This window comes from Malania oleifera, chromosome 3, assembly GCF_029873635.1.
Source record: "Malania oleifera isolate guangnan ecotype guangnan chromosome 3, ASM2987363v1, whole genome shotgun sequence".
Classification (NCBI taxonomy): domain Eukaryota; kingdom Viridiplantae; phylum Streptophyta; class Magnoliopsida; order Santalales; family Ximeniaceae; genus Malania; species Malania oleifera.
Genome location: NC_080419.1, coordinates 29193696 through 29207283, shown reverse-complemented (window position 1 = coordinate 29207283; position 13588 = coordinate 29193696). Strand labels below are relative to the sequence as shown.

The 13588-nt window shown below is 38.4% G+C and overlaps 1 protein-coding gene across 2 annotated transcripts in view; it reads right to left on the bottom strand.

The window, feature by feature from the left end:
- Nucleotides 1–51: 51 nt before the first annotated feature.
- The window catches only part of LOC131151039 (aldehyde dehydrogenase 22A1), a 41348-nt gene continuing 27811 nt past the window's right edge, over nucleotides 52–13588 (bottom strand). The window contains exons 11-14 of one of the 2 annotated variants that reach the window (XM_058102212.1): nucleotides 5750–5965; nucleotides 5010–5201; nucleotides 578–721; nucleotides 52–505 (exon numbers count right to left, since the gene is read on the bottom strand). In XM_058102212.1, coding sequence (XP_057958195.1) covers nucleotides 353–505; nucleotides 578–721; nucleotides 5010–5201; nucleotides 5750–5965 — 705 coding nt within the window. In that variant the 3' untranslated portion in view covers nucleotides 52–352. Of the gene's footprint in view, nucleotides 722–5009; nucleotides 5202–5749; nucleotides 5966–13588 lie in introns of both variants that reach the window. The other variant, XM_058102211.1, reaches the window with a different exon arrangement.

Here is a 13588-nt window from a genome sequence, read left to right as displayed (position 1 = left end):
TAAAAGACTAGAAGAAGACTGCGTTAAGCCAGGAATGTGTGAGAACAATTGTGTTGAACAGCAAATATTATTGGTCAATATTTCTGATTATGGAATAAAGCATCACCTACTGCAGGTTGTTTGATGTATACGAGGACAAAAACTATTTTTTTCACCTAAAAGAAAAAAAAAAAGAACTCATGGGAAAATCTCTGTTTAGCAACAGAAGAAAAGAATGAAAATGGAAACATTGTCAATAAGGATGCACAGCGAGATACAGTGAGGGGTGTTTGAGAGCAATCCCAAAAAAGAGGCTACAATATATTCTCCTGAAAAGAAAACAGTGAAAATGTATGACAACAAACTACCACGCCTAGTCAGCTCTTTTAATGCTGGCAGGAGAATTATAATCGGTAAGGATCTTTAAAATGTTGGCAAATGCTCGCAAGCGATCCCACACATTCAACCCATAGAGTGCTTCTACTAGTAACTCCTGAAACTCGAAGCTGTTTTCCGAGACAGGATACTGCAGCAGAGCAAAACCAATCAGTGAAAATGCGAACTTGATAATTGCAGTAAATAAGTTTTCGAAGCTCACCTGGATAGGCTTTGGTATCATGGTTTTGATGTACGGCCACCATCTATCCTCCACAACTGATTTCACAAGGCAGCAAGCGCGCAAGCCTTCTACTCCAGCAAATCTTCCAAATCCACTGTGTTTTACACCACCAAATGGCAGGGACTGGATAAACAAAAAGGCATCTCAAGTCCAACGACATTGACTGGGCTTTACCAGGAATGGTTGAGAAACTAGTAAGCCCATGGTACAAAAGGAACTGGAAGTGTAGGTCTTAATAAAGTTAAAATCAAACATACAATTGCAAATGAATGCTTTGCCCACCAAGTTGGCCAAAAACTTGATTATCTATAAATCAATGCACTGAATTTTTATGAAGGATGCCCAAATGTGCTCCAATCAATAAGATACTGATTTAAAAGCCAAAAATTTTAATGGCCTGCTTAATTATAGAAAATAGAAATGCTTTAAAAGGCTCAATCAAGGCTTGCTTTGAGGCTTGCCCCCAAGGCAAGGCAAGCCTAAAATGCCTTGAGGTTCAATCCAAAATGCCAAATCCCAAAAAAGGCCGATGCATTTCATACCAAGGCTGGCATGCCTTCTGTTTTTTTTAACTGTGTATACATAAAAGGAATGCAATATAGCATAAGTTAATTTCTAAAGCTCTTAAACGTGAACCCCTTTCCAAAATAATTGAGTGCAACTTAGATCCTGAAAATAATTTGAACTTGGTAATGTTATAGCTATCTCTTGTGATGATTTATGTAATGAATTCAAGTCAGCAATTTTTGAAGGCCCAACACTGAGTTTGCAAATTATATATTTGATTATTTTTTAAAGTTTATATTTGTGATTTTCTTAATTTTTCCTTTTTTGTAAACTATATGTAATTTATTTACATATTTTTATCTAAAACTCCCATAAGGCTTATGCCCTAATGCCTTAAGGCTTAGGCCTCACCTCTTAAGGGTTAGAAATGCCTTGCCTCCTGCCTTGGCTTTCTAAAACATTGGAAAATAGTTTTTATTTTTCATTTTCAGTTTTCCACAGAATTACAAAAATGAAAGCTTATTTTTTAGTTTCCAGGATTTGTATTTAAAAGGTATAAAATAAAGGGCTTGTTTCGTCGCAGAAAACACCTTTCATCTTTCGTTTCTAGATTTCAGATAATGACAAAAATGATACCTTGTTTTCCAATTTCCAAAAAATTATATAAGAATTAGAAATCTAGGAAAACAATAAAAGATATTTTCCAACTTTCCTATACAAATTTAGAAAATTGAAAAACAAGGTGGCATTTTTAAAATTATTTGAAATATTGGAAATGAAAAAGAATATTTTTTATAGGAAATAATGCCAAAACTCTATCGTTTTCCATTTTTTGATCTAAATGTGGCAGAACTGAAAAATAAGCTGATTTTTTGTAATTCTTTGAAAAATTAAAAATAAAAAATGAAAATTATTTTCCACAACCAAACAAGCCCTAAGCCTTTTTACCCTTTCCTTCAGAAAAACAAAAATTGGTGAGGTGGATTATCCAACCAATGATACGTGTAAGGGTTTCAGAAAATTGCTTGTTTGACAATAAGCTATGTGTTAGGGGGTGACAATGTAATGGGGATTTAATGGGGGAGAGAGATGGCTTTACATGTATTCTCTAGGGATTTGTAAATGAATATCAACTTACTTGTGTTATGCTTGTATAGTGTTCTCTCACTTGAATAAAATAAGTAGTCTCTATTTTATCATTGAGCATGAATGTCTCTTACCTTCCTGATCCATTGATGTCTATATTAATATTTCATGATTATGAGTGGTTGCCGAGACTTATGTGATGCTCACGTTTGTAGGTTTGAACAGGTGATTATTGGCCGACTCTGTTGGGGAGAGCCTAGACGAGTGTCGCGCGGCCCCTTAGTTGAGTCTAATCTGGGGGTCCGTGATAGTTGGTATCAGAGCACGATGTGCGTGAGCACCATAAATGGTAAAATGAAAACTTCAAAATCCATTAAGATAGAGCGCATTGAGGCGCTAGAGGCAAGAGTGGCAAACCTTGAAACCTTGGAGACGAAGTTCTTCGAACTCCAAGCGTTTGTGATAGAATTGTCAAAAGAGAGAGGCGGGCCAATAGAGCTTGAGGTAGCTTGAGAGAACATTAAAGGAACCCTCTATAGTGTATCTGAGCTTGAGATGAGAATTGTGAACTTGAGAAATTCATTCCACGTATCAAATCCTTGGAGAAAAGACCAATAGAGCTTGAGGTCTTCCAAAGGAACATTGAGCAATTGGAAGTCTTCGAGAATAGGCTGAAACAAATTGAGGGCATAATGCCATTTCTTACATCCCAAGGGGGAGAGCCAATAGAGCTTGAGGCCTCCCTACAGGAATTAACTGATGATTTTTATGCGCTTGCAGATAATGTCAAAGAATCTATTAGCACCATGAAAGAGGATTTGAAGGAGGTTAGTAATCTTCAAAACATAACGGATCAGTTTCAAGATGACTTACAAGCAGTGAGTACTAAGCTAAATGCAGTGGCTCAGATGTCTCGAAGGCCAATCCTTGATACTTGTGGGGGAACTCGGATTAAGGTGCCAAAACCTAAATGTTTTGGGGGTGCTCGAGATGCACAGGAGTTAGACAACTTTGTCTTCGATCTGGAACACTACTTTAAGTGCTCAAGGATAGACCTAGAGGAGGACCGAGTTAACATTGCAATAGTATATCTTATTGAGGAAGTTAAGTTACAGTGGAGAACCAAATGTCAAGACATGCAAAACAACCGGTATACCATCAATACTTGGGAAGAGTTGAAACATGCCTCGAAAGAACAATTTTACCCAGGAAATACAGAGTACATGGCGCGTTGCAAGGTATATGAGTTACAACAGACAGACTCGATAGGGAGTTATATACAAGAGTTCCAAGCCCTATTGCTCGACATTAAGGATATGATGGATTTTGATAGACTCTTCCATTTCCTTCGAGGACTCAAAACATGGCCGAAGAATGAGCTGCGAAGACAAGGGATTCGTGACCTTCCCTCAACTGTCGCAGCAGCTGAACGGTTGGAGGATTTCTCAAACTGGACCCTTGCAACAAGTGGACAGTTAAATGACTACCCAAATGGTTCTCAGAAAAGGAAATACTCAACATTTGACAATCATGAACAAAGATCTTCCCGAGTGTATAGATCTACAGGCAAGGGGAGCAACAAAGGATCTAATAGCTTCTTGAGCGATAGGGGACCCAAAACAACGAGAGAGTGGAATGACAAAGATGAAAGGAACGGGGTGCATCGACTGCCACTTGCTTGTTTTCTGTGGATGGGGCCCCATTGTGTAGCAGAATGACCTGAGTGGAAGGCCTTGAATGCCTTGAAAACAATCCAAGAGGGAACATAAATCTTGAACAACAATATGGGGGAAAAGAAGTGTATGGTGGGCGCCCTAAGGCTTTTAGAGGGTCCTCAAGAGCCTAACTAGCGGGTGGAATGGGGGAAAAATACTTGCAACTTTTTGTGGACTTATGTTTCATATTAGATGTATTACTTCTGTAGTAATCTTTTTGAAATATCTTGCAACTAATAGTGTCTTGTTGAGGTGGTTACAGATGAATAGCCTACATGACCATGACAGTTTGATGCTGGAGACCTGGTTCTTGGAGAGCTCCATGTCTATGAAGAAGATTAGTACAGATAGAAATGCAGCAGATCAACCCTTCCGTAAATGAAGATAGTAGCCAGAGACGTAGTGAAGATCCTTACAGATAGAGTCAGCAACGATAAAGGTCGTCAACAACAACAATTGGTTAGGAGAAGAATGGTGGTGACACGATAGAAGACTTTCAGCATCCCACACAGAAGATCCAAGAACTCATGAACTTTAAGACAACAACAACAGGACCTGAAGATTGAAGACTCCTTACAATAGATTGACGAGGTTGAATGTTAAGGGGTGACTGTAATGGGGATTTAATGGGGGAGAGAGATGACTTTACATGTATTATCTAGGGATTTGTAAATGAATATCAACTTACTTGTGTTATGGCTTGTATAGTGATTTGTAAATGAATATCAACTTACTTGTGTTATGGCTTGTATAGTGTTCTCTCACTTGAATAAAATAAGTAGTATCTATTTTATCATTAAGCATGAATGTCTCTTGCCTTCCTGACCCATCGATGTCTATATTGATATTTTATGATTATGAGTGGTTGCCGAGACTTATGTGATGCTCACGTTTGCAAGTTTGAACAGGTAATTATTGGCTGACCCTGTTGGGGAGAGCCTCGACGAGTGCCGCGCGGCCCCTTAATTGAGTCTAATCTGGGGGTCCATGACACTATGCGGTGAAGTGACTCATCATTTTCTTTTCTAAAGGTGCAAAGTTTTGCTGGTGAGATCAAGCAAATCAAAGCACTTGAATTTACTGTCTTTTTTCTTTATAGATACCTGACACATGTAATTTGATGCGAAGTCATTGATAGCAGCAACTCCAATATGTAACTGGGAAGCAATCTCTTTGGCACGGCGCTTACTGCCAGAAAAAACAGCACAGCCAAGCCCATACTTAGAGTCATTAGCAAGCTTAACAGCCTCTTCATCAGAGCTGAATTTCATTATTGGCATGATTGGTCCAAAAGCCTGCATGTCATTCAGGACCACAAAATTTATCAAAGCATAGGAAACCACTACAGAGAAAAAAAAAAATGAGAGACAAGCATATTGCATTCCTTAGAAATGGAATTACTCAATTTTTTTGTCTTCTATAACATATGACAGAGACTATAGACAATGCAGAAACTAAAGCCTCACTATGAAGAATAGTTTATTTAAAAAATCAAAGAGAAAAAGAAAAAAAAAAAAAACCCTGGGTTTGAATAGGGACCTTAGTTTTGGATTTGTGTGAATTTGGATAAAACATAGTACAAAATTGTATTAACTTTCTTCCAAATTCATACAAATCCAAATCTAAGCCCCGAAATCCATACTCCCATGCACTACCTAAAAGGAAATTGGAATAATTTCAATTCATAAATTTTTAAAAGTAAAACTCCATGCACATGAGGCAAAATCCTCATTTCAATGGTGCTATAAAAATCATTACTTCAAATGCCACACAAAATGAAAACAGAACATCTTCATTCCTATGGAATTCCAAAACTCAGTAATTAGATGGATAATTAGAATACCTCCTCTTGCATCAACTTCATTGAGTGGTTTACATTTACAATTACGGTAGGAGGAAAGAACTGATCAACGGCACCTTCACTTAAATTGCCAAAACTACCACGAGCAACAATTTGAGCCCCTTTGTCTAAGGCATCAATTACAAGGCTTTGGAGCTTCTCAGAATGCTCTATTAAACATAATGCTCCCATATCATATCTTCCAGAAAGAGGAGGGCCCTGCAAAATATTATCAATCAAGTAAATCTCAGTTTCCTTCCAAGGAAAGTGAACTAGTGAGGAGAAAGTAAACTATTTATAAGTTCAAATAATTTGGACCCCTCATCATGTTCTATTTATTGCAAATGTCCAAATACAAAGAGTCAATAATTTATTTTTTAAAGCATGGACATGACCTGCAAAGAGGAAAAGGCAATAAAGCAACATATTTATGTATAAAAAGGTAAAGCATCACTGTAAATATGCTGCTCGGTAAGCCGAAAAGCATATCAATGGAAACATTTCTAACTGCACCACTGGAAGAACTACAAAGTACAAACTAGTACAATGCAGGAGGCTAAGGCTACATTGGTCCTGTGATAATGGTTTTTGGGTTCACTTTTTAGAGTATTTATTCTAGGAACAAAACTCGGGGCATGAATAATTTTGGGGTTTTTGGGGTTCACTTTTTAAGGCATATTAAAAGCTTTGGGGGTTTTTAGGTTCACTTTAGGATATACCAACAGTTTTGGGGTATATTAAAAATTGGATCATGAAAATTGAGATAATTGAAAATCTATGAAAGCTGCACAGTTTCTTCAACAGATTTTTGGCTAGTTGATGCAAATCACATCACTAATGTTATCGGGTTGGCAATCTGCCTTAAGAGCTGCCAATGCACCCAAAGAAAAATAGTTAGGTGATAGGTTGTTATGGCCACAAGCCGATCAGGTTGGACAGAGGATTTATATCAAGGACACCAGGCTATGATTTTATTTATTTATTTTGAACAAGGTAAGGATCAGTTTATTAATGATATGGGGAAAATACAAGAGATAAGAAAAGCAATAGATAGGTACAAAATTAACAGGTTACCAAAAAGTACTTTTAGCTATTTGGAGTCCTGGCATTTTGCTTTTATTCAAGAAACACTTTGCTGGCTGTGTTCTTAGGATGGCAGTGGATACTCTCAAATATCAAACTGTTCCTTGTCTTTCAGGTGTAATGGATGGTAGCTGTCCATGCTATTTTGCGTAGTTCTCCATGGGGGGCATTCCCGAGTAGTGTTAAGCCTCTTCAAGTTTTCCTTCCAATCTGCAGGAAGACTTTGGATTTTCAGCAGCTGGGCAGTGATAGAATGAATTTGGTAACTTAAGACAGCAGCTAAAGAAGAGGTCTCTGGTTTCAGGATGCTGCCCACAAAATTTGCAAGTAGCCTCCGTTGTTGTACCCCAATAGAAAGGCCTATCTGAGGTGGTTTGTCTGTTTTGGATGGCCAGCCCAGCAATGAATGAATGTATTGGAATGGAGTTCTTGGTCCAGATAAATTCTGCTCAGTTCACTCTATCAAAGGGGTTTAGGTCCCAGAGGACTTGGATCATCCTTAGTGCTATCAGGCATGATTGTGGTGGCATTTTTCAATTGAAGCTCATTGGGAGCTTCCCCTCTTTTCCAAGCCCAGCTGTGGTCTTTAAGACGCTCAGCAACTGTTGCATTTTCAAAGATGCCAAGCTCAGTGTGTAGGTGGGGACATAAGGGTCGATGAGTGGGCTTTGGGATTGCCGATTGTCATATAACAAGGAGAGGATTTCCCATTCCCTAGGCAATATTTGATCATCCCATATGCTTTGTTCCTGGCTTTCAATATTTTATTCCATGTCCACGTGTTTTGTGGGGATGATGTCTTGAGGGCCCATAGGCTCTTTCTGAAGCATGCAGGTGCAAACCCATATGTCACGAGTCAAGTTTGTCAAGGCATTATGCTTTCCTATGATCCCTTGTTTTGTGTACGTGGTATGGGAAAAAATCATGTAAATAATAGTGTAGGTTTTATTCTTTGAGTAGGACAATGCCTTAGTGTAAAATGAGACATGACTCTTCAGTTAGTTCAATGTCTCCAAGTGCCAAATCTAGACTAGCAAAGAAATTTCACAGGGAGGGTGAGTGTTCATCAATCATTTTGTAAAACTCACTAGCTTTTGTAAACGTGTTTAGCGTACTCACCTCTCTTGCTAAACACACGTCGCCCTACAGAGGTGTGAATAATGACTTGCATTGCTTTACAATTTACCATGACTCTCATTTTCTTTTTCATGATTGCTTATTGCTTCCACTTACTCCGCACACGATAGTTATGAATGTGTTCTCATGGTGAAACTGTGGTATACTTTCGACAAACTAGTTAAGCAAGAGTGCTATAACTGGTGTCATGTGGCCTTCATTAGGTGTAAAGTGTTCAACCCTTGTGTGCCAAGAAGCCTTTGACAACTTGAAAGAAGCCATGATGCAAGATCCGGTACGCATCATTGAGGTACAAACAAATACATTAGACTATGCCCTTGGTGGAATCTTGTTATAGGATGGGCATCCTGTTGTGTACAAAGGCCACAAGCTTAGTGAAGCTGAGTAGAAGTACACAATTCAAGCGTAGGAGAGGTTACAATGATTCATTGTCCTTGCCTGTGGCAGCATTATCTACTTAAGTAGAAATTTGTTGTGAAAAACAATAACTTGGTTGTTAGTCATCTCTTTACATAGTTTAAATCCTAAGCAGACCCATTAGCAAGAATTCTTTTGTGGAGTTTGATTTCTCTTTCAAGCATAAGGTGGGGCGGATGAATTAAGTCGCAGATGCATTGAGAAGGAAGGCCAAGCTTGCAGCCTTAGAACTAGTAATGCATTTGATAGTAAGTAAGGTTACCATGACAATACAGCAGCACATTAAGGAGAACCTTGTCAAAGATCCTGTTGTCCAAAACCTCACAAAGTTGGTAGGAGAGGGTAAAGCGTGCAAGTTTTGGTTAGAGAATGGATTGTTGTTGACACATGGTAACCGGCTCTCTATGCCACAAGCCCATGACATGAGGATGACATTATTGCAAGTGTTATGACGCCATGTGGACAAACCACCTAGGATGGCATCGTACTTTGACATTGTTGAAGCAAAGGCACTACTAGTCACACATACATGATGAGGTGGTTGAGTATACCCAAACTTGTATCACCTGCCAACAAGACAAGGTCGAGCAAATGAAGATCGCAAGGCTATTTCAAGTACCGACAAGACCATGGGAAAGTCACTTATGGATATAAGGTCTATACTCATGGTTAAAGACTAGTTTTTGAAGTACAATACTTCCATACCCATACTAAAATATTATTTGGGCAAAGTAGACAACACACTCGGTTTTCAAACATGCTGTGAAGCATTTGGGTATTCCCCATGACATTTTTAGTGACCAAGACACAAAATTCATAGGGAACTTGCTAGACAAAACTTTTTAGAATCCTCTGTTCACAACTTGATGTCTCTTTCAACTACCACATGTAGACAAATAGACAAATGGAGAGATTCAATGGGCTACTAGAGGAGTACCAGCGCCATTTCATCATCGCCAACTAGACGAATTGGGAATAGCTACTCCACGTGGACTTAATTTGTTTCAAGCCCAAAAGAACTCAACAACCAATAAAAGTCCTTTTTAGCTTGTAACAAGCTAGCAACTGCTTTTACCTCACACAATGGATGAACCATATAGAGGAAAGAGAAAGAGTCCAAGAGCATACATATTTACAAAGAATGGAGATAGAATGTAGAGATCGCCCAAGTTTACATGGAGAAAGCTTCCAAGCGAATGAAGAGTGGGCAGATCAAGGGAGAAGACAGTTATGCTTCAAGTGACTTGGTGCTTATTAAGCCCTATCTAGAACAAATCAAGTCACTGTGAGGTCAACGTAGGAGAGTACCTTGCACATATGGAGGATGGCCCCCATCTTGGCCAAAGTCACGAAGGTCTCTACAAGGTTGATCCTTTGCCTTGGATGAAGGTGCATCTTGTGTTTCACGTCAGTTGCCTCAAGCCATTCATCACCGACACTTAAGATCCAAGTAGAAGTCATCAACCAGAGCACTACCAAGGACATTGCAACCTGATAAATGTGGAGTTGAAATATCCTTGAAAACAAAGAGTTCATATAATCAAGGAAGAGACAACAAGAGTTCTTAGTGAAGTGAAAGAACCTATGAAAAAAATCAGCTAGATGTCAGCGGAAGACATGGATCGTTTGTGAACAAAGTTGAACAATACTTGGCATCAAAGTCTACAAGGATGCCGATCATATAAGTGAGGGAGAATGCTAGGAGCCAAGCTTTTTCAAGGCAATATGCTTGCCTGTGGCCGCTTGTCTTGTATACATGGGATGGTTAATCATCAGGTAAATAATTGTGTTAAGTTTTATTCTTTGAGAAGGATGATGCCTTCAGTGTAAAATAGGACCGTCTCCTCGGTCAATTTGATGCTTCCTAATGCCAAAGTTAGGATAGCATAGAAAGTTGTATAGGAGAGGGTGAGTGTTCATTAATCATTGTAAAACTCACTAACTTTTGTGAATGTACTTAGTCTACTTGCTTCCTTCGCTAAACACACATTGCCTATGGAGGTGTGAATAACAAATTGCATTGCTTATGGTCTACCATATGACTCTCATTTTCTTTTATGATTGCTTATTGCTTACGCTTACTTAGCAATCAATGGTTATGAATGTGTTCTTGTGGTGAAACCGCAATATTCTTCATAAGGTGTAAAATGTTCAACCCATGACAGCCATATAACCCCCAAAGAAGAACCTTAGAGGAGCATATGTGTCAAATAAGCCTAATGGATAAGGTTTCACTCCACTCTAAGAGGAATAGGTTGGTCCTCCTCCACCATAAGGTTTACAAACATTTTGTCATCCATTCCACATTGCATCCATAAGTGTTTCGATCATTACCTTTCCATAGGAATGCCTTCTATCATTTTTCAATCTTTTTGAAGAAAGAGAGCTGCTGCCCAATATCCACTATTGATTTGATGGATGGTTTTGACCATTTGTAGCCTCCTAGCATATGAGAGGTATTTGTCCGTTCAAGAAGAGAGGATTCTGCGTATGATTCTCTCAATGAGTGCTTCACAGTTCTTTTCCCCAACCTATTTGATGTCAAGGGGTGTTCCAAGTACTTGACTGGGAGTTTCCTAAATTGAAATACTAGAATCTTTGCAATCTTTTTTGTTGTCTTTTGAGACTCTAGAGATAAATAATGCTGCTTTGTTAGTGTTTCATCTGAGACCTGTGAGATATAGAAGGTAGAGAGTGTGTGCTTGATGTTCTCTATTGAATCAAAACACCCATGAGCAAGAATTAACAAATCATCCACAAAGCATAAGATTAGCAGGTTGAGCTTCTTGCATTTGTGTGATAAGCTAGCTTCCCTTTTTCTACAGCCAATTATACGAGTCTTGAGAGTACCTCCATTACCATTATAAAGTAAGCATGGGGAGATAGTAATTCCCTGTCTCAATCCTCTCTTTCCTATGAAAAAACCCTTCACTAAGCCATTGATCACTATTGAAATATTGAGTAAAATGAAAGATTTCACAATGATAGGTCTCTCCCTCCATTCATAAAATATGTCAAGTACATACCAACGACCATAATACCCCTACTAATTCACACTTATCAACATGACACTAACACATACTAACAATGCTAAATGACCAAAATAATCATTAATACTCCCCCTCAAGTTAGAGCGTAGATATCATATGCTCCTAGCTTGTTACAAATGAATTTAACACGAGCACCCCCAAAAAGATTTAGTGAACAAGCTAGCAAGTTGCAGATCAAACTTCACATAAGTGGTTGTAACAAGCATTTGAACAAGTTTCTTTCGAACAAAGTGGCAATCAAATTCAATCTATTTTGTCCGCTCATGGAAGACCAAGTTGGATGCAGTATGAATAGAAACTTGGTTATCACACATCAACTCCATAGGCCAAGAATGTGGAAAACCCAATTCTTCCATATGTTCTTCAACCAAACAAGTTTACTTGAAGTGTGAGCCATGACCTTACAATTTGACTCATAATTGACTTAGCCACCATAGTTTGTCTCTTACTCTTCCAATAAACCAAACTACCCCTAACAAAGATTGAGTACTTGGTTGTGGATCTTTGTTGGAAGGTGATTGGGCCTAATCTGTATCCGTTTATCCTTGAATGTAAGTGCAACCCCAATCCTCAAATAAGAGACCTCTCCTAAGTGCACCTTTGAGATATCTTAAGATGTGAATTACTACATCCCAATGACGTGTTCTTGGAGAAGCAGTGGCTAAGGAGATGACAAAAATATATTGAGACAAGTTTGGCAACTAGAGAGAATGTGTCTAAATAATCCAAACCATACATCTAAGGTATATCCTTGACGACGAGCTACGGAGCCATCCAAATTGACTTTCACATTATACACCCAACAACAACTAACCACAGACTTATCAGAGAAAGAGGTACTATTTCCCAAGTATCACTTTCCTATAATGCACTCATTTTTCAACCATTGTATTACTCCATCTAGAGTAGGCTAAGGCTTTAGAAATAGATTTAGGAATAGCAACAAAGGATAGAGTAGTAGTAACAAAACAATAGTTGTAGGGCGACAAAAAGTTACAAAAATAAGTTGGAGATGGGATGTTGGGTACATGTGCTTTTACCTTTCTAGACAACAATGGGGGGATCAATGTCACAGGAAATAGGATCATCACACAAGGAAACCAAAGCCATCGTTGGATGGGACTCTCTTCCCTTGAGCCATCGTTGTGAATACACCTACAAATTAAAATGATCAATACGTGAGAAGGATTCAAACTACATAGAGACATAGGTTGATGATTGGATAGAGACAACAAACTAGAATCTGGAAGATTAGGCAAAGGAAGGGACTCATTGAGGTTAGAAGCACTCAAGAATTGAGAATAGTATGGTGTAGATTTAAAGAAGGAAACATCAGCAGAGACAAAAAATTGATACAAAGTAAGACTGTAACAATGATAACCCTTTTAAGTACATGAGTAAACCAAAAAGACACATTTTATAGCATTGGGATACAACTTATCCACCCCAAGGGTTAGACAATGAACAAAGGACACACACCTGAATATATGAGGATGTAAAGAGAACATAGGAGTATATGCGGAGAGAACGGAGTACGAAATATTACCACCAAGATAAAGGACAGCATCTTGTTGATAAGGAGGCAGTGAGTACAAAATCACTTCAAAACACTTTGGGAACATGCATTTGATGAAGGCACGAGTGACTTCAAGGATATGTCTATTTTTCCTACGTTGAGGAGAATACCAAACTAAGTCTTATAAGTAATAAATAGGGTACTAAAGTACTCTTAGCATTATCACTCTAAAGTATCTGAACAGACAAACCAAATTAAGTATTTATTTCAGATTAAAAGACAAAAGATATGAAATAACTTGAAATGATCTTTTACTAAATAGAGTCTAAGTCATCCTTGAATAATCATCAACAATGGTTACAAAGTATTGGAAACCCAACTTGGCCACAACCCAACTAGGACCCCAAACATCAGAATGGACTAACATAAAAGGATTTAGTGTCCATTTCTTGACTCAATAAGCAAAAGAAACACAATGATGCTTTCCCAATTAACAAGATTCACACTCAAGACTAGACGGACTCAAAGTAGGAATCAGTAGTTTTAACTTTTCCAACAACTGATGACCCAAGTGACAATAGATTTGGAGTGATGTGACAGCAGCAATATAGGCAAAAGAAGATTTCGGCTCAAAGTGGT